Here is a 22423-nt window from a genome sequence, read left to right as displayed (position 1 = left end):
CCTTCAACATTCCCTTCGGAACATAACTAACCCCTGCCCCCCTCTTGAGTTGCGCTTATGTAAATAGGCAAGTGTTTCTACGTGCTACTGGGTTCTCGTGTGTCAGTCTCTCAGACTCTATGCGTTATCGTGCTATACCTTCTGATGTCGGTAGGCTGAATGTCCCTCCTGTTCATCCTTTCGTTCTGGCTCTTCCACTCTCAGAGTGCTCGCTCCACTATTGCTACCCTGCTCATTCATCACCAACTCACACACTAGGTTTTCCCATGCTTTAGCCCTCTTGATTTTGTCTATTCCCCGGCTGGCCTCTCTGAGTAACAATCTGCCTTCCGCTCCTGCTCACCTCTCAAGCTCTTTTTCCATGTGATAATCCGCGGCCCTCCCGGCACTTTCCAATTCCTGGTTATCTCCCACTTGGCCAAGACATAGGCAAGGTCCTGAAACTTCCCTGTCACTTTATTTTTGGCCGTATGGGGGAACCACCCTAAAAGAGAAGTGCTCTGGGGCCTGTGAAAGCTCTTTGGGGCCTATGCATCAACAATGCCATTTGCGATTCCTTATTAGCGAAAAATAAGGAATCGCTAATAAGGAATAGCAAAAGGCTATGCATGTAGGAATCGCTATTCAAATAGCGATTCCTTAATATTCCTTATTACCGAATCGGTAATACAGAATCGGTAATAAGGAATACCTACCCATTCATTCCTATGGGCTTGGAGGCCCATAGGAATGAATGTAAAGCCAGTCTGTATTAGCGATTCGGTATTACCGATTTGCTAATAGCGGGAGCACTTTCAAGGGTGCCAGGGTGTCAAAAGGACACCCTGTTGCACCCCTGAAAATGATATGTGCACATATGTTGCACACACACATGCTCTAAGGGCATGTGTGTGCGCAACATGAAACTTTGAAAAATGCACAAAAGTGCATTTTTGCAAAGTTTTTGCAAATTACCATGCAGTTCATCTTCATGGTAATTTGCTCCCCCTATTAGCGAAATCGCTAATTTTTTAACTTTGATGCATTGCATTTAAGGAATCTCACTTTGGGATTCCTTAAATGCAATCGCTATTTAAGGAATCGGTATTTAAGGAATCCCTATTTAAAGAATCGCTATTTAAGGATTCCTTAAATAGCGATTTCTGCTTTTGGGTTGATGCATTGGGATTGGGTATTTTTTACTTAATACCGGGAGCTATTACCGAATCGGTATTTTACCGACTGGATTTTGGGTTGATGCATGAGGCTGTTTGTCAATAAGGTCCCCTATCACCTGCCGTATCTCCTCCTAAAAGGCTTGCAATATGGGGCAGTTCCAAAACATATGGAGTATGTGTACCTCTCTTTCCCCGCACCTCGGGCAAACTGCCGTTTCCACACCAAAATGCCTCCTAATTTGGGCCAGCATCAGATACGCTCTATGTAGCACATAATAGTTAATTAATTTAAATCTCGCATTTCTAGGCGCTTTCAGGGTGCGTTCTAGGATTTTATCCCACTCTCCCTCTGGTATATGTTTACCCAAGTCTTCTTCCCATTGTAATCGCAAGCGCTCTAATGGCTTTTGCATATCCCTCCGTATTGCCTTATAGAGGCAGGACACCGTCTTAATTCTTCCTGCTGGCAGCGCAACATATCTGCATCCCACCAGTGCTCGCAGTTCCGCACCCCCAGCGTTCCAGTGTGTTCTAATCCTTCGTGTGAGAGCCCTATGCCTCAGGAAGTGACCCCCGGGCAAGTAGTACGCAGTTTGCAATTCTTCAAATTAAGTAACGTGGAATCTTGGTACAGGTCCCCCATCTCTTAGTCCTGCCTCAATCCAGTCCTCCAGCCCTGCCCAGTGCTCACCCTGTGGAAGATAGCATATCATTGTTATAGGTATGTTAGGGAAGTAGGGGGTCGCAGAGCCCACTTTCCTCAAGTATCTAGCCCAGCAGCGCACCAACACCCTTGTTTCGGAGGTGTCTTCGGATGTATTCCGACGTACTCGCAGCAGGATTTTCGCCAGAGTTGCCGTGTCTGGTGCAGTTGGGCATTGTTCCCTTTCCGGGTTACGATCCGCTTCCAACCACTGGATCAGCCAATATAGTTGTGCAGCTAAGTAGTAACTCTCGAAATCAGGCACTGCTAGCCCGCCCTCCGCTGTGGGGCGTCGCAGTGAGGCCAATGCCACTCTCCTTCGTCCTGCACCCCAAAGGAATGACGTGACCATTGAGTCAAGCTCTTTGAACATCGCTCCCGGGATCCACAACGGGAGAGTCCCGAAGTAGTATAGTGGGTGTGGCAACGTTACCAGTTTCAGGACGGCTACCCTTCCAGTTACGAACAGCGGCAGCGTTCCCCAAAAGTCCATCGCTATTTTCACTGACCGGATCGCCTTACCCACATTACCTTCCAGTAGTTTAGTCGCTCCATGATATATTTTAACACCAAATTACTGTAGGCAGCTAGGTTCCCACCTCAAGTGTTCTAGATCAAGCGGCGGGGGGTATCTGGCTCCATTGGGGATTATTTGGATTTTTGCCAATTGACTTCAGCCGAGGAGCAGTGAAAAGCCTTCTCCAGTATAACCTGCTGTGCTTTGGATTAAAAGGTTTGTTTCACCATAGTTAACGCACTCGCATTCCTCCCAACACGATCGAGCACAGCTTGCAGGTGACTTGGGGAGTAAGCATTTTGGAACTCACCCCAGCCAGGCAAATCTGATCGTTGTCTCTTGCCCACGGGGATGGAAGCAGTTCCAACTCTGTGCTCAGGAATGATGCAGCCTTTGCGCCCGGGCTCGCATTCAGTGTTCTGGTCGATCCGGGCCCCCACACCAGTGACCCGATCGGAGTCCTGATCTCCCATCATCATTAATCTATGCGCCTAGTCCAGCCATGGTTCAGCGGAGTTCAGGCAACGTCGCTGAGCAGACTGCAGCCGTGCAGCGTGGACAAGGGCCCGGCACCCGCTACAACAGCGTCGGAGCAGCTCTGCGTCTCACGTAGGCTGCGTGGCTGGGAATTGCCGCCTGATGTCAGCGACCTCAACTCTGCCCATTCCCGGGTGAAGAGCGGCTTAAGAGTGGGCTCAGTTCGTTCCTGAAACCTTCGCCCACAGTTGGCATGCATAGACGGGTGCCCTAATGCGCTCTGGAGGAAGGATATTGCAGGATTGTGTGGTGGCCAGCGGAGCCCTCTCAAGGAGTGGCCATTTCGCAGCTCGCCCCCAAAGGAGTTACATACATTGGTAAACTATAGCTGTTTCAACTAGAGACTGGAGGTCTGGCCTAACAAGTAATTCACTTAAAGATTCCCCACTACGTGGCTGACCTGCGCACCATCTTCAGATGCCGAAAGGGACACAGAATCTGAGATTTTCTTCAACCTGAAGTTCCAAAGTTAAAATTCTCACAAGCACAAGGCTGTTTATCCACAGATTTAAGGACTTGGCTGTTGTTACGTAGCTACAGAAACCATTTGAAGACCCAGCTGGACAGTTTTCTTTTGGTATAATTTGGTCCTGAACTCTGAAGTAACACTACATCATAGTAACTAAAACGCTGTTTTCGTTGTAAATATGGTTTTATTTAGTGAAGTGATGCTCTGGTTGTTCTATATATACACAGAGATTTTTTTTCTAAATTAACAGTTTTTTTATAAAGTAGTAAGTATCTACATTTTCTGCCTATTGTCGTTGTAGGAATGTATTTAGAGATTTGGTTAAACAGAGGTTAGTTACCTATGATTTCTGGATTGCATAAACGTTTTGCAGCAATTTAGGGCCTGAATCACGAAAGTAATTACATGTAGTAACGTTACGAGGCACTGCAGTTCTCAGTGCAAAGATTCCGCCCTGAGTGCGGAGGCTCCACACTCATAACTTTACTACATGCTTTTATGCAAAAGGTGCTAAAAACTCACCACACTAATTCTTCTGGTACTTTTTCAGATGTCTACACCCAACCTTTGAAACTAGAAAGACAGGACCTGACTATAGTGCAGGAAAAGTATTTTCATTTAACAGCATGTCAGTTGTAGACTAGTGGCCAACACTTCATTCCCCAGATCCCTAAGCTGAAGCATGTGAAAGTTGAATGATATGGCATGATTGACCTCTGCAGTGCCACATATAACATGTTGATCATAGATCTTGCATGATTCTACTTGATCAAATGGAGTCCATATGAAATGTTAAGGGAAAAATTAGTCCCTTATAGTACCACAAAAACAATTTATACCAATAAAATTACAGAGGGTAATAGGGATTCTACCAGTTTGTAAGCTGCAGCTCAAATACATTTTCAATAATTTTCACCTTAAATAGAAGGATTAGCGATAAAGCAATAGATTATAAGACTGGAGCTCCTGATTATTTTATTTAGTTCATCTTGATTATTTAATTTAATTCAGTTCCTCCTGATTTTTTAATTTAATTAGTTCTACCGGCAACCCACCGGTTTTCCCGCCGCTGCTGCCCCTGCGGCCCCTCCTCCCAACACAGCCCCCGCTCCCGCCTCCCTACCTCTAGTCCCGCCCCCTCCCCTACTTAATGGCTGCGGGTGAGCGCATGTGAGATCTTGACCTCTGATATAGGCCAGCATTCTCCCCAGCAGCTCCGCATCAACCACGCATCGCCGCAGTGCAGAGTCCTCCCCTGAGAAGGGTTTGTGCCGGCAGCCCGTTCCCGCCTCAGAGGTGCTCCCGTTTTAGCCTGCCTGGTGTCCCCCTCGCCCTCTGCATTTACTTGAATTCCTTGTTGCCTGCTAGCTGCCTTATCCCTCCCGGTTATATTTTTAAGGTCCACTTTATTCGATGGACTTTGAGTGTCCCAGCACTCTTTGAGACCAAGGGTTTTCATCAGTGCCTTGACATTTACGATCCATTTGATCCTCCTACAGGTGTCTAACCCCATTACTTCTTCAAATGCCTCTGCATAATTTGCAAGTTCAGGAGTTCTTCTTAAGCGGGCCTAATATAACAATGGGCGAAGCTTGGCCAGATCTTTGATGTGACGCCTACCTAGGTCATATATCAAGGGTGTTAGGGGGGTACCCTGTGGTACCATGACCAGGTCCCTGAAGAACTTATGTTCCGATCTACTGATCTCATCAAGGTTATCGAAACCCCATAACTCGTCTCCATAAAGAGCCGAGTTGACTGCCTTGGCACCATACACAATGAGTGCCGGGGCAATTGGTCTACTAGATGATGAGCGATGTTCTTTGCTCAGTACCCCGGCAACTCATTTGTGGTTCAGAAGCATCTTGTCTAGATGCTGTTTCCACTGCATTTTTTCTGACAGGAGTAACCCGAGATAGTCAAAGGTAGTGACCCTCTCTAGATGCGTCCCGTTTAAGGTGATATTGCTCCTGAATCTTTTTGGGGGATTGAATGTCATGAATTTATTTTTGTTTGTGTTTATGACCAACCCCTGATTGTTACAGAATAATTGAAACCTGTTGAGGAGTTTTTGTAAACCTACTGGGGTCTTTGAGATCAGCAACGTGTCATCAGCAAACAGGACAGTCGGAACCTTGTTACCTGCCAGGGCCGGGGCATCAGCTGGTGTTTCTTGCAGAAAGCTGACCACCCCGTTCACATATAATGAGAACACGGTGGGTGCCATCACACAGCCCTGCCGTACTCCCCTGTTTACTGGAAGCTTGTCATTGAGTTGTCCCTGAGACCCCCATCTAATCTGGGCATAATTGCCCTCGTGGAGCCTTACTAGAAGGTTAAGGATCAGTAGAGGGACACCCATAGATCGCAAGGTTTCCCATAACTTATTCCTAGGGACCAGGTCAAAAGCAGTCTTTAGGTCGATAAAGGCAAGGTAAAGACTGCCCTTGCCGATCACCACCACCTTCCAGTAAATCAGAAACAGTCTAAAAACCTGGTCAATCGTTCCCGTATTACTTCGAATGCCCGCCTGATATTGAGAAAGAATATCCCCCTCCTCAGCCCAAGACTGTACTCTCTGTAGTATAACCCTCCCAACTACCTTCTGCATTGTGTCTATGAGGCTTATTGGCCTATAGTTGGATGGGTCCTCTCTAACTCCCTTCTTATAGATATGGACTACCTCTGCGCCCTTCCACGATTCTGGGACTGGGCACCCTCTGGAGATAAAATTAATGAGAAGGAGGACATACTACGCCCATTTGTCCCGTTCGACGAGGAACAAGTCCCCGGGAAGACCATCAGGGCCCGGGCTTTAGCAGGGACTATTTTGTTTATTGCAGACTTAACTTCTTGTAGCGTAAATGGGTCGCTATCGCTATTCTCTAGATTTGGTGGGAGATGGTCAGAATGCCCTTCAACAATTACGTCAGTAGACCCAGAGTATAAATCACCAAAATGGTCGTGCCAGACCTGTGGTGGAATATGATTGGGAATTTGGTCAAGATCTCCCTTATTTGAAAGCCTAAATAGTGACCAAAAGAGATTTGTATCTCTTGTAGAGCTCACGTTTTTGAGATCTTGCCATCGAGTTTCATCCCAATCCAGCTTTGCTTGGTGCTGGGCCTCTCTTTACGCTTTCCTAGCAGTTTTTATAGCTGCGCTATTCCTAGCTCTAATGGCTATTGCCAGGTCCTTCCTCTTATGTCTGCACTCTTTATTAAACCATGTTTGGCCTCTCCTGGGTGCTACTGCAGCTTTAGCAAGCATACTTGGTGCTTGGAAATGGATACGAATCTGTTCAATAGTACGCTTATGTATCCTAAGGGGGTGAGCAGGGCATACTGCTAATCCTTCTCTTAGCTCACTGGTATTTTTATCAGTATTTGCTTAATGGCCTCTAATTTTGCTTCTTTTAGGGCAACCCTGTGCCATTTTAGGGTTCTATTGGAGTTTGAGGGTATCACCTCTTTTGTTACGAGAAGCGTATTATTAGTTGATATAGGGCAAGTAGGTGCCCATGGAGACCTGAGTGACAAACAGAGAGGATTATGGTCACTGTCAGTTGTAGTCCCTACTTCCATGTCTAAGACATGATCCCAAAATCTAATGTCTACTAAAATATAATCGATACGAGATGGGCATGTGATTCTATTATAAGTAGAAGTTCCCCGGGCATCTGATCTAGTTCTACTATTGACTGCCCTTAGACCATATTCAATAGCAAGTGCATTTAATTGGATGGCCATCTGTGACCATCTTCTTACCGGGGGTATAGTTAATGATGGAACGCCCCATGTGCTGTCTTCCTCCTCTATTCCTGTTATATCATCAGAGCTAAGAGGCTCGAAGGTGCAGTTAAAGTCCCCTGCAACTACTACTTTAGAATGGGGCGAACAATTTGATAGACCTTGTTCGAGTAAAGTAATGGTAGGTGAAGCTTTGCCTCCTGCTGTTCCCCTTATGTAAACATTAAACAAATCCAACGTTTCCCCCCAACCTTGGCCCTTAATAGTTATTCTCAGGATATCTGGGCTCAGAATTTGGTGGTTAGAAATTCTGCAATTAAGGGCAATATTGACCCATATAATTAGCCCTCCCGAGCGGCGACCCTTCCCTGTGGTAGTGGCTGGTATATGGTAGCAGCTGTAGCCCAATTTATATAGAGGGTCAAGGCTCCATTTTTCTTGAAAAGCACAGATGTCATAGCCCTCAAATTGGTCATTCCAATGGGGTAATAACAGTTTGCTGTTAAGGCCAACGACATTCCATGGGATGAGTTTTAACTGACGCTGGGAGGGCAAAGCTTGGGTAGAAACTGTAGTAGGTGCATTCAGTTCGGTTATATCATTTGGGCAATTGTGAAAAGTGGTTGGAGAGGGGACCCGTGATAGCTGTACTAGGTGATTCTCATTTCGTAGTCAATCGTTGAATTCAAGGGAAGATGAGTCTCTTAAGATCCCTATCTGATGATTGTTGCTTAATCCTTCAGGTGGAAAAGCCACTGGAGACCGCCTGAGCTGTATTATTGATGAGTCAGGGGAGCAAGTCCGAAATTCAAGTAGAGCCAGTTCTTCTGCCAGATTAGTGTTGGCCAGAATAAGCTCAATGTGATCTAATGACTGCGTGGATGCCGTGTGTGGCATCCACTGACATGGCGGATCCAGTGTATGGATTTATTAATTAGTGAATCCTGACTTTCATGGCCAACTGCAGCACCTAATTTGGGAACATTGGCCATAAAAACTTTTTTCCCTTCCAGGTGAGAAATTTGCCGGGGATAGTTCCTATTTGGTTGATAATTCCTATTCGGTGGATTTGCGGCCAGTTGGTGCGTTGATGTTGATATGCTAGTGAGGGTGGTGCCATTTGCAATGGTCGGGATAGGGGTTACATTCAGGCGACAAGATTTTATAGATTTAAGCTGTCCTGAAGATGGCAATGAGGGCAATGAAGGCGCTATAACATGCCTTATTGATGAAAATACATGAGATTGGCCTTCCATTTGGTTTATCCCGGTATGAGCAGGGGGATGGGTTTGCTTGATGTATAGGCATTCACCTGCCCCGGGACATTGAGGCTGCTTGTGCTTAAGGGGAATGTTAATCGAGGGCAGAATTTTTACAGTATCAATACATTCATTAATCTTAAGTCTCATTGTGCCTATGTCTTGTCTGAGGGAGGCCACAAGCTGATATAATCCTTGTACGGATAAATCCGCCTCCTCACTATTTACAGTTTGGGGCAGGGATGGCGATTGTGTATTCTGGGCCTCCTCACTATTTACAGTTTGGGGCAGGGAAGGCGATGGTATGTTCTGGGCCACTGATGTATCTGTGATATCTGCCAAAACTGCGAAGCTGTACGTACAGTGAATGAGGGGGCATGATGGACTAATTATCGGTGGCGAATTTAAGAGCTGGGAAGGTGTGGCTTGGTTGGCCTGATCTGTTGTTTGTGCCTCTGTAAGCTCTTGCGATAAATCTTCGCTATTCTCCAATACATTTGTCTTTGCCTTCCTTTGGAACATTAAGGGAATGAGTGGTGTGCTGGAGCTCTGGGATGGTAGCTGCATGTTAGTGTTAGGTGTTGATTTATCTGCAACTAAAATATCTTCACACTCGTGAATAATGGTATTAATCCTGTCCATCACGCAGCTCTTGATAGCACGTTTATGTGATCTCTTAGCTTTCTTCCCCTTCCCTGTTCCCCCCTGTAAGCCATTACTAGCCCCCTTTCGTTCCATTGATTTCCTTGTCCCCATCCTATTATCTAGATTTAGTAAGTAGATAATACAAAGCAATATTTTACGATATTCGCCTGGAATATACAAGCTACAATATGCAGGATTAAGTGTCCCCTTAAGGCAGTTTCGCCTCCACAAATCTCCTCAGTTCAAATATACCAATAAGATACTAATTCCAGAGGGAATCAGTTATGCATAACACAGTACCTTTTTAGTTGTAAGAGTTGAAGAACCCAGTCCGGCAGGTAAATGTTAGAGGGATGGCCCTGCCCTGCCTCTTCCTGGTGAGGACGGGCACGGGATGGGCCCGCCCTTGGCCTGGGCTTGGCCCGCGCGCATCCCGTGCTGCGGTGAAGATCGGCGCTTTTTCAGCGCGCCGCGAGAGACACACTCCTCCCTCCTGAGGAGCAAGGAATCCTGGGACTTGGTGTCCCCAGCAGCAGCAGTGGACCTCTGGGCAGCATGAAGGTCTGTTTGTATAGCGCGGCCCCAAGTTTATGTGGTGGTGTTTTCAATCCTCTTGTGCGGCAGTGTATTTCTCACCTCCCTAATGGTTGTCTGCAAACCCCTTCTTGGGTTTTGCAATTCATCTGTGCTTAAGAAACTGTAGGCCCAGCTGCGGCAGCACACAACAGCTTACCGGCAATAGCAGAGGGCACCACGAGGTCCAGAAGCCAAGGCTGATGTGAATCTGGGCTCCAGGGTCACCACACCAGCAACACCGCAGTCTGTGTCCATTGCCCCAGGAGACGCCAACCGGTACCACAAGCCAGCCCAGCCGAGGCCACACCCGGCCGCCCGCCGTCAATAGAAGGGGGTGCAGGCTCCACAGGATGCACAGACAAGGCAGAGGCGGGGCTAAGAAACGGAGCCCCGGCACCACCCTCAACGTGGGTAATGTCCCTTTCCAAACAGGAGGCACGTCCGGAGCAGACTAAAGCCCAGCACTCGATCCCAAGACGAGGTCCGGCAGCCACCGCGACCCCCACACAGCATGCCCTGGGGCAGCGATCACAAGGCACCTCCAGCAGCCTGGTGACCACTGCCTGCAGGCCCGACCAGGAACACAGCGACACACAAGCCCGCAGGGTTCAAACGTGCCAGATCGTCGGGAGTAGGAAGGCACCGGGAGTCCGTGAATAAAAAAGTACAGTGTTTCCAAGGCTTTAATTTAGTTCCTCCTGATTATTTTATATAATTCAGTTCCTCCTGATTTTTTTATTTAATTAGTTCAACCGGCACCCAGTCGGTTTTCCCACCGCTGCTGCCCCTGCAGCCCCTCCCCCGACACACCCCGCTCCCACCTCCCTACCTCTAGTCACGCCCCCTCCCCTACTTAATGGTGGCCGCTGCGCGATCGCGCTGCTGGCGCGCCAAAGGTGCACCTAAAGCAAGCCCATCTGCGCCCGTCCGCGACCCGACCATCGCCAGGAACCCTGGATCCACAACCCTCCACCGCTACAACTCCGCCGCCCTCCTTGCACTCAACCCCTGAAGACTCAGATACTGCCAACAGGCCTCGCCAAACTCGACCCACGGCCAGTTCTCCTGGCTCCACTGCCGTCAGATCTTCACCACCACCAGACCTATGACACCGCTAACACCTGCACCAACGACACCCTAAGATGCATCCTCCTCAACGTGCGCTGCGTACACAAACACGCAATAGAAATCTGGAACCTACTCGACTCTCTCTCGTCCAACATTGCCTTCTTCATGGAGACCTGGACCAACGCCGCCTCCGCCCCCGACATCAACACTGCCATCCCGAATGGACACAAGATCCAGAGGAAGGACTGCCCCAAACAGCCGGGAGGGGGCCTCGCCATCGCACACAAGAGCACCCTCCGCCTCACCACCTCCAGCGAAACCTTCCCCTCCGCCGAACACCTGCACTTCCAGATCCAGACCAGCCCGAACACCACACTGCAAGGAACCCTCATCTACAGACCCCCCTGCGCCCAGACACCCTTCGCCACCACCATCACAGACTTCATAGCACCCCACGCCATCGCCTCAATGAACTACATACTCATTGGAGACCTCAAATTCCACCTCCACAACCCCAGCGACCTCAACTCCACCATCCTCCAGGACAACCTCACCAACTTCTGACTCAACCAACTCGTCACCACACCTACACACAGAGCAGGAGACACCCTCGACCCCATCTTCACTGCAGTTAACAGTGTTCACTTCAGCCACACAACGCAACCACCATGGACCGACACCACTGCGTTCACTTCACCGTCAACAAACCCAAGGCACCAAAACCACCCCCCCGCCCACCACAAAGGAACTGGAGCTAGGTCACCGACAAGCAACTGAACTCCACCCTCATCCGAGACAACCCGACCTGGGCATCTGACACGAACATCGCAGCGAGAGGACTCCACACTTGGATCCCCAACTACGTGAACGAGCTCGCTCCGCAACACAACCCCCGGCAAACAGTGCCTAAGGAAAGCAGCCAGGTTCACCACCGATCTCCAAGAAGCCAGGCGCACCTGCAGACGCCTGGAGAAAAACTGGAGGAACACCAAGACAACCGATAACTACTCCACCTACAAGGACGCCATGACGGACTACCACAACCAAATCAGAACACCCAAAAGGAACTTCATCCACAACAAAATCCTCGCCAAGCCCACCAACTCCAAGGAACTCTTCATTGTAATTCAGGAATTCACCAACCCATGCAGCGAAGCCACAGACATCACCCTGTCCCAAAACCTCTGCGACATGCTTGGAACCTACTTCCACCTCAAGATCAGGACACTCTACGACAACTTTGTCGTCCACCCACAAGACGCGACTGCCGCCCCCCCAGAGACACCAGCCAGCCCACCATCTCCAACTGGACACCGATCACAACCGAGGACACCTCACAACCATGAAAGGCATCCACTCGGGGGTCCCCACTGCCCCCTGCCCCCCGCACATCTACCACAGGGCCGCGGACACCATCAAACCTGAACTGCAACGGACCATCAACACCACCTTCACAACAGGCACATTCCCAGACGACTGGAAGCGCGCAGAAGTCAGGGCCCTGCTCAAAAAGCCCACAGCCGACCCCACCGACCTCAAGAACTACTGACCCATCTCGCTCCTCCCCTTCGCAGCCAAGGTGGCAGAGAAAGCAGTCAACAGGGAACTGACATGATTCATCGAAGAGAATGCCATCCTCGACCCATCCGAATCCGGATTCCGAAGCAATCACAGCACCAAGACCGCCCTACTTGCCCCCACAGATAACATCCACACCCTTCTGGACCAAGGCCACTCCACGGCCCTCATCCTCCTCGACTTGTCTGCAGCCTTCAACACCGTCTCTCACCGCACACTAGTCAACAGACTACACGACGCCGGCATACAAGGAACTGCCCCGGAATGGATGCAATCGCTCCTCACCGGAAGAAGCCAAAGGATCAGACTACCACCCTTCCTCTCCGCCCCCACAGAAATCCCCTGCGGAGGCCCACAGGGGTCATCACCAAGCCCGACCCTCTTCAACATCTACATGGGCCCCCTCGCAGCCATCGTCTGACAACACAGCCTCAACATCGTATCCTATGTTGACAACACCCAGCTCATCCTCTCTCTCACCAGAGACCCCGCCACCGCAAAACTCAACTTCCAGAGAGGAATGCAAGACGTCGCAGTCTGGATGACCAACAGCTGCCTAAAACTCAAGACCGAAAAGACAGAAGTCCTCGTCCTTGGAACCACCCCTTCAGCATGGGACAACACCTGGTGGCCCACCGCCCTCGGAAGCCCACCTACCCCCTCAGACCATGCAAAAAAGCCTCGGCATCATACTCGACTCATCACTCGCCATGAACCGACAGGTCAACGCCATCACCTCCAGCTGCTTCAACACCCTCCGCATCCTTCGAAAGACCTTCAAATGGATCCACCCAGAGTCAAGGAAGACAGTCACTCACGTACTCATCACCAGCAAACTGGACTATGGAAACGCTCTCTACGCCGGCATCAACAAGTCCCTGCTCCGCAAACTACAGACAATACAGAACACCGTGGCTAGACTCGTCCTCGGCATCCCCTGGCACGAACACATCAACCAACACCTGAGGAGACTCCACTGCCTCCCCGTGGAGAAGAGAATCATCTTCAAAATCCTCACTCACGCCTACAAATGGCTACACAACAACGGACCCAAATACCTCAACGACAGAATAAACTTCCACGTACCCAAAAGAGACCTCGGATCTGCCAACCTCGCACTAGCTGAAACCCCCGCGCATCCACAGAGCCAGAGCAGGCGGAAGATCGTTCTCTCACATTGCACCCAAAACCTGGAACGAGCTACCGGCAGACATCAGACGCGCCCCCTCCCTGAACACCTTCTGGAAGACTCTCAAGACCTGGCACCCCTCATCGCCTTGAGACCCTCACGGGTGAGTAGCGCGCTTACAATTCCCTGATTGACTGATTGATTGAGCTGCTTAGAGGTGATTTGAAATATAGAAAAAGCCATAGAAAAAGCCTGATCAACTTTATATAATCTCTGAACAAGCAGTTTACTCTTTGCCTATCTACTGAGGCCCCTTATTTTACTCAAGCTTTGCACGAGTGTTTGCATGACACAAAGGACAGCAGCAATTTACTAACGATTTTAAAGAACTACCCAGGCAGTGCTAAATTGCAATGCTTATAAATAAGACCCAAGATGTATAGTTGTTTATATAGATTTTACTGTGATATTATTATGGATACACCTTAAAAGAAAACTCACCCTTTGATGGTTTTGTTCCTTTATAATCTGGTGAACTTGTTCAGATAGATGTTCAAGTCTTAAAGTAACTTCATTTACTTTGTCTTTGGCTAGGTCGACGGTTTCATCGAGAAGATGCTTCCCAATCTGAATGTCCAGGTGAATGCGCTGTGAATATAATTGAAGGTTATTTGTTTTAGGAGGGACAGTTAAAGAGAGTAAGAACTTGTAAATTTAAGACAATTGAGTTATTTACATTTCTCATAACTCTTTAAATTAAAGTTACATAGAGCACACTACTCCACAATACCATGCTAACATTGGTCTTATTAACACATTTTAAACATTTGTAAACATTGACCGTAAAATCAAACAAGTTAAATTACAATGTATGTATGCAATATTATAGCAAATCGGAAGCAAGTAGTATGCCACACGTTTTGTCCCATCCAAAATGCATTATATTGCATTCTAAAGGCACGTGGTTTTACTAAACTTTATCTAATCCACAATAACAACAGAGCCTTTTATCAAACAGACCCAAATGTTTGCTTTTCGTAGCATACCGATGCATTCTAATAATAGGTGTCCACTGAGAAAATCTGTATTTCCTTTGGAGATTTTCCTTCCCTTCACATGTACTGAGGTTTATCTTCAGTTACCTTTTTCAGTCTAAATATTTGGAATACTCTCTTTTGAAAAATTGTAGGTAATGCTTTGTATACATGAGAATAAATATTTATTTTGTCTACCGAATAATAGCATGTCAATGAAATCTTTTTCCCAAAGTCCGCCAACTCAATTCCTGAGACAGAGTTTATAGGACTCCCATTAGACTTAAGAATTTTGAAATGTCACAAAGTGATTTTATCTGAATCCAAAATCACCGAAGGATTTGACATAGCCTTCGTCCTGAATGTGATGAAATTCCAGTACCCCTCTATTATTCAACCCAGGCCACCGCAGATGCCTATTGTACTCCAAAGCAAGGTGTTTTGAATATGACTTAAAACCCCCTGCAGACTGAGTTGTGTATCCTTTTAATAGAGTCACTTTCATGTAGCTTGAAGGAGTAGCAATTCTGAAAACTTACCTTCAAAGTTATGGGCCATTGATCCATTCTTGGAATTCATGCACAGCTTAGTGATCCTTTGTCTATGTTAGTTGGCATGATGGATTCCTCCACATTCACAACATAGAGAACTTCTGCAGGGTGGAGATGCTGTAGACGTTGCCCAGACGTGGGTCCCTTGCTCACTGTGCCACTGGATTCAAGCTAGCCTGGCTGATGAAGGGTAATACCCAGAAACCGGAACCAGGATGCTTGTTTCTGGTCCAGGGAGGACCTGGCTTGACAGTCGGTCTGCACTTTTCCCATGATGCACAGGGTCAAGACTGATTTGCATATGGCTGGGTCTAAACTGGGGTGGCATGGTGAGCAAAAGAACGATGGATTTAACCCAGATCTCTTGACTGGGGGTGAATGTATGATTTATTCAGCATTCCGTCCATCATTTGTTTGCGTATGCGTTCAGGTAAGCGTATGAGGCTGGCTGGATCATATGAGATGCCAGGATATTATGACAACTGTAGGCTGACAAATACCTGCCGCTAAGATAGGATAGTAACTGTAGGCTGGCTGATACCTGCTACTGTAACTCACTCCAGAGAGAAGGACTAACTCAAAATATACGTTAAAAGGCTATGAGTTGGTTTGGAGGGTCGGATCGAGCCCCCTATATAATTAATGCCTGATTAGTGCAACAAGAGTCCAAAACTGCATCATCGGTGGATCTATACTGGGAACAAGGATGAACATTGATCTTTGGAGTATGTGTGACGACAAGATCACAATTCCCTGATGGTCCCCGGTTCAGAGAAATGCTTTGAAACTCGGAAAATGTCACCTCTATGGAATGTCTAGAAGGTGAATTGCAGAATCTCCTGTTTTCATGTCCTTGACACCCTATCTGGGGTGAAGACCCCAATAATAAAGGGATCTACACCCTGACGAAGGCTGTATTGACTCATGGGGGCATTAGCAATAGGCCGAAAAATGTTGGTTTTTGCAGCAGGGATATAGGGACATTTACCTTCCCTATGTATCCCAATGTTGATTTTTAACCCCTGCCAAGGGGAACCAGGAATAAAGGTAACTGTTGATATCTCCTTAGACAGTTTTATTCTCACTTGTCTGCACTTTAAGATTCCTTCTTGAGGGAATATTTTTCTTTTATATTTATCTTCTCACTTACCATTTACTTTTCTGCCTCACCACTTTACTTCTCCTAAGAAATATCTTGCACTCCGTCCAAGGTGTTGGTCTGCACCTGGACGTTTGATGCGGCACTATGATGAAGCATGACACTGCATAGTGTATGAGGGCAGTATTAAGAAAATCAAAACAAAAATCCCCCCGTTGTGGGCTCTTGTTGCACTAATCAGGCATTAATTATATAGGGGGCTTGATCAGACCCTCCAAACCAGCTCATAGCCTCTTAACGTATTTTTAGCTAGTTCTTCTCACTGGAGTAAATGTAAGTGTACTTGTAAAGCACACTGCGACTCCATGGAGTATCCTGGCGCTGAAGACCGCTGGGGAACCCATCCTGGTTTTCCCTGTGAGATGGTCCCTTTCTGGGTATCTCCAAGGTGAAACCAGGCATCCCCGGCATTTGTGGAGGGCTGTTGTAGAGATGAGGCAAGCTTAATGCCCAGAGTTGCCAAGTGTGTTCCTGGTTAGAGTAGGCACTGAGGCGAGAATTATCAAGTCCGTTTTGACCCTGGTCCACGACCCTGCCGCGTCGGGAATTGAACCCTGGTCCCTGGCCGTTCTCTGCTTACGGGTCTGCCGCCTCTAACCAGTGAGCCACACTACTCCACATATCTTGGAAGTGGGTCAGGGAAGACTCATTCCCTTGTCTCTTCTTTGTGATTTGGTTGATACCTGCTACTAGCATAAGATAGTAACTGTAGGCTGGCTGGTACCAGTTACAGTAACTGCAGGGTGGCTGGTACCTGCTACAAGCATAGGATAGTAACTGCAGGGTGGCTGGTACCTGCTACAAGCATAGTAGTTAACTGTAGGTTGACTGGTACCTGCCACCAGGATTGACTGGTAACTGTAAGCTGTCTGGTACCTGCCACCAGGATAAGACAGTAACTCTAGGCTAACTGGCATCTGCCACAAGGATAGGATGCTAACTGTAGGCTGGCTGGTACCTGAAACTAGAATAGGATGGTAACTGTAGGCTGGCTGGTCTCTGATACCAGGATAGAATAGGATGTTGCCGGGACTGGCTGGGTAGATTCATATGGTGGTATAGGAAAGTACCTAAATGCCAAACTTAAAAGTCTCTTGAAGAAACACCAAGAAACACCCAGTAGGTAATTGCGTTACTGGTTGTGGGAGTTTAAACCCGGGAGTTTAAACCCTACTCAAGCAGCAACCACAATTCTTCTCTGTGCTTAACCCTCTCGTAGCTTGGCATAAAAAGCAGTCAGGCTTAACTTAGAGGAAATGTGTAAAGTATTTATGCAGCACTTAGGCAGTAATAAAGTGAAAATATAACACAAGAAAAATCCCACACCAATGTAGTAAAAAAGAATAACATTTAATGAACTATTTGACAACAAAACAGCGCTAAGAAGGAAAAAGCACCAACCGTGGTTATCTGGTCATCGTAGACCGTGACTAAGTCACAAGTTCAGGCCGACAGCGATGGAGCGTGGGCCAGACACAGGACTTAGTACAGTCTACTGAAAAGTACCTTGTGGCCTGGGCGTCAAGATGCAAGGTCCTTGTGTCGAGACACACGGGCCAGCATTGAGAAGCCATCGATGAGAATCTGCAATGCGAGGTCAGGCGTCGAGATGCATCACACAGCGGCAGAGTCGATGACCTCCAAAGAAGAGCTGCGAAACGAGGCCCAGGGGCTGAGATAATTTTTGCTGGGCTGGTGTTGGTGTTGGGCTGGGTCAACGTCGAAGAAGCAAGGACTTGTACTGAGATGAGTCAGTGTTGACAATGAGCAGTATCGCGCTGAGCCGGAGTCGATGGCGGGCTTTGTCAGGCTGTGCTGACATGTGTAGAGAAGCGTTGACGCTGAAGAAACCTGTTATGTCCCTCTGGCTTGAACAGGGGGCCAGCTAACTGGCCATTGGAGATTTCCCGGACTTCTGGGGCCAGACAGGCAGGCTGCATTCAGCAGGGCAGGTCACAGCAACAGAAGGGTTTTGGTACAGCAACAGGAAGCCTTGGGAAGCAAAGCAGTTCTTATTCAGCAAGCAGGTCAGCAGGGCAGACTCCACAACTAGGCAGTTCATATTCCTGGCAGACTCCACGGGTTCAGAAGTGATCTTAGGATCTGGGTCTGAAGGTCCATTATTTGAGAGAAGCTTCTAGAGTCCTCCCCATTCAGAGGTGTCTGGAATTTCCTGCCTTATTACCCTGGTTCCAGTTTGTCTGGGTGTCACAAAAGACTAGTGTAAAGCCCTTTGCGAGTGGGATTATGCAGAGTCTTTGTGGTGCGCACATGTGGTAGGTGACAGCTCTGCTCCCTATCAAGTCAAAGATGGCCCATCCTGCCAACCTCTATTCCTCCTTTGCCTAAATGTCTACGAGTAATACAAAAACACCAACTGCCAGCTACACCTAGTCATGTGACCCAGGATACAGGCTGCAGACACTAAATGGTTAAGACAAGGAAATGCCAACTTTCGAAAAGTGGAATTTTCAGAACTGTGACTTAAAATCAAACTTTACCATTAAAGAGGGTCTTTTATTGCAATCCTTTAGAGACAAAATTTGACTTTCCGACCTACTCCCAATTGATCGTTATCACTTATTAAATGTAATAAGGTGACCTAATGTTATACTGTGGGAGAGGAAGGCCTTGCAGTATTTAAAAACAAATGTAAGGCTTTTTCAATACCTGGACATGTAATAGTTAAAAGTAAATGTCCAACTTTTTTTATTCACTTCACCCTGCCCTGTGGGCTGTTTAGGGCCTACCTAGGGGTGACTTATATGTACCAAAAAGAAAGGTTTAGGCCTGGCAAGAGCTTTATTTAGCTAGGTCGAAATGGCAGTTTAAACTGCTAATACGGGAGGCAATGGCAGGCCTGAGACATGTTTAAAGGGCTAATTAAGTGGGTAGCACAATCAGTGCTGCAGGCCCACATGTAGCATTTGATTTCCAGGCCCTGGGTGCATGTAGCACCACTTCACTTGGGATTTTCCAGTACATTTAAGGTGTCAATTGGGTGGAAGCCAATGTTACCATGTTTTAAGGAGAGAGCACAAGCACTTTAGCACCAGTTAGAAGTGGTAAAGTGTGCAGAGTCCTGAGGCCAACAAAAACAAAGTTATCAATAACAGGAGGGTTGAAGACAAATAGTTGAAGAAAGTCACACCAAGGATGTCAGGTCCAACACACGCATACTGTTCCATGCCCACAGGTTCCTACAATGCTACAAAGCTGTACAGACCTATCTGCCATATAGTGATCCACTGTTCAGGCCTGCAATTAAAAAGTCCTCTGGTTCGCTTCTCGTTCATCCTTTCATTTATACACCAACTTTTCACCTTTGCGTTTGTTCAACTAAACTGACACTTGTACATACCAGTCTGCTTCCTCCGAACACCATGAGTCTGGTTGAGTTAGATTGCATGCAGATGGTATGCTCTCCTGCTGAGTGAGATGTGAAAGTGAACTTTGCTTCCGGTCCATACAGTTTTGATAGTAGAACCTGCAATAAGAGGTCAGAATGTCAAATCAATATAGCATGAAAATAGTTCAAAACACTGTTGTGCTGTTTTACTTAGAGCGAACTATTAAAAATCATGTTGTTGGTAAAAGACACAGACAGATGGCACTTCTTTTAATGTAGTATATTTTTAGGTTCGTCGTGCATAACAAAAATTAGAATGGTATTTTAATGAATTGAATTATATTTTAGATTATCCTCCTTTCTAATTTTAAGTACACCTCCAAATGTTAGTTCTACATTGCAAAATTTATAGAAATTTTAGCAAGACTTGTGAGTTATCTAGAGATGTTACATTTCAAATTAAAATGCATAATAGTAAATGCGGAAAAAACAGGAATGCTGTACGAAAAGTGCTACAGTTCTGCTTAATTATTACAGTGCTCGACATGGGGCCAATCTAAATAACCGTGTTTTCAAGCTTTACATGGTCGTGAACCTCTCAGCACTCATGCAGAGGGCTGGACTTACTTCTCACACCTTGAAGGTATTGAAAAATGTCAGGAGAGTTCCTTAAGTGCCACCTGTGACTCCAGGGGGTTTCTAGCCAATTTATTTGAAAATGGTGTAATAAAATGAATAATTTGCCACAATTCTTTTAGATCTGGCTTCATCCAAGACCTTTTGATGTTACTAAGGTTATGTATGTAATATATATATATTAGTGGTGCAGAACTATTTAAAGCTGGGCAGAACTTACCTTCAGTTTAGCAGCGGCATCTGAAGAAGGCATTAAGAAGCCAAAGTGCATCATGCCATATCTGCTGTTTAATAAAGAAACCTCGTCAGAAATCCCTGCCTGTGGCCTCTTCCTTCTGCTCTGCTGAAGGTTTTGTTGGATATGTTTGTGTCAACCAAAGACACGTCAAGGGGCCCCGTCCCATCAAGTTGGCTGCCTGCGTTACTGGTTCCTGAGCAAGCAGCTTTTTCTTCGGTCAAGGTATTGACATGCGGCAGCCCACCTCCTGAGTGCGGGATAAGCCAGGGACGCTGCCAGCTGGCAGTCTGTGACTCCACAGAGGTCACTGATTCATTGCAACCAGCCCACGACCCGGCGATCTTGCGCTCATCAGGTTGGAACATAGTGTGGGGACTCGAGAGGTTTCATGACTTTATTCAAACTGAACATAGTGCGCCCAACACTGCAACGCTTCAATTACATCAAGATTTAACTTTTTGTTCCCCCACGTCCCACCCGCCCAGGTATGAAGATTTCTGGAGTTGTAGTACGCATTGAAGCTACAGCATGGTAGATGATCACATGGTTGGGGGAGGCGTCAACTTCTTATCAGGGGAGTGGTGCAGAACTATTTAAAGCTGGGCAGAACTTACCTTCAGTTTAGCAGCAGCATCTGAAGAAGGCGTTAAGAAGCCGAAAGGCATCATGCCATATCTGCTGTTTAATAAAGAAACCTCGTCAGAAATCCCTGCCTGTGGCCTCTTCCTTCTGCGCTGCTGGAGGTTTTATCAGGAAGTGCCAGATGGCTGTTCTGACAGGTCAGTGGGTGGGCCTTTTTTAGCAGTTTGTGGACTTGTTTTATGATCCGGTGGAAAGGTTTTTACTGTTGATTTTCCTGATAATTCTACAAGCATTGCCTGCAAACACAAGTCCATGTTGTCCCTCATACCATGCAAAACAACTATACAGCGTGTCTTTTCCAGTTCAAACGGACCTGTTTTGTAAATGTGGGTCACATTTTATGGTTTCTAGTTTGCTAATGAGGGCCACTTTTATTTTGGTGCCTGGGCCTATTTATTGTCAAATTCAGACTGAGTCCATCTCTCTGTTATAGTGCTATTCATGTTTTTCTTCCACCCACTATAGCATACAGCATGGGTCAAAGGGTCAGTTCACTTCAGCCATTTACTAACTGTACTGTGAGTGATAACATTCTGCCCTTTCACTAGGAGCACATCCCCACTTACAATAGTTCCCATCAGTGCCTGGGACTACCATGGCAATGTGTGCATTTTAAGACCAAAACATATTTTTGTTTTAGGTAATATTTTTTTAGATTGCAGCGGGCCTGGCAGCTTGCCAAACTGAAAGTTTGTAAAAACCAAGACAAAGCACAGCAAGTATTGAGAAAACCACATGGCTGGCAGCCAGTGCCGGACCTATTGGTTTTTCCAGCCCTTGTTTTTCCTAGAGAAAGTTGGGCTCACTCAGTTCACTTGCCACTTACTGCAGTTTATGACAACTGTTTGCATCAGCCACTTTCAAAGTACCCTAGCTGCACTGCACTTTATATTTGACATTTTAATCTAGTCCTGCTGTCGAGCGACAAATTCCTGCTTTTTCTCAGGTGTCAGATATCCTAGTTCAGTCAGTCAGTAGGAAAAATCGCTTTATCCTTAAATGCTGAGCTTCCTCCTGAAAACCTAATGTATGCACATCCAAGCTTGTCAGAAGCAACCATGACTGTGATGGGTGGAGCCAAAAAAGACTCCAGATGGCATAGGTTTAATAGTAAAAGACTTTGCTTTTGTCAGAAGAACCTTTTTTCCTTGAAGAATGAGGCAGTAAAGAATATCTTTAATGGAAGTCTGTGATTACATTTCCAGCTAGAGTTTTTCTCTCCAGTAGTATTGCAGTTTGAACCTGGTTTATTTGTTGGTCAAACTCCTGTCCTTTTGTTACGAAAAACAGTCCGCCACAATGATATCACAACTTTTATAAGGATCGGTGCCTGTCAAAGAATCAATAATTAGTTATTCATTCTGAAAAGATGGTGCTAAGAACAGTATCCTCTTTTATTCCTAAGGTTTGATCCGGATATTCACTCT

At 46.8% G+C, this 22423-nt stretch overlaps 1 protein-coding gene across 1 annotated transcript in view; it reads right to left on the bottom strand.

Moving 5' to 3' along the window:
• The window catches only part of LOC146863173 (transmembrane emp24 domain-containing protein 11-like), a 141376-nt gene that overhangs the window by 22901 nt on the left and 96052 nt on the right, over positions 1-22423 (bottom strand). The window contains exons 3-4 of the mRNA XM_085642604.1: positions 19493-19618; positions 13889-14035 (exon numbers count right to left, since the gene is read on the bottom strand). Coding sequence (XP_085498730.1) covers positions 13889-14035; positions 19493-19618 — 273 coding nt within the window. The remainder of the gene's footprint in view (positions 1-13888; positions 14036-19492; positions 19619-22423) is intronic.

The sequence above is a fragment of the Triturus cristatus genome, chromosome 2_2 (assembly GCF_964204655.1).
Source record: "Triturus cristatus chromosome 2_2, aTriCri1.1, whole genome shotgun sequence".
Classification (NCBI taxonomy): Eukaryota; Metazoa; Chordata; class Amphibia; order Caudata; family Salamandridae; genus Triturus; species Triturus cristatus.
Note: the sequence above shows the minus strand (reverse complement) of the source record. Positions and strands in the feature narration are given on the sequence as shown.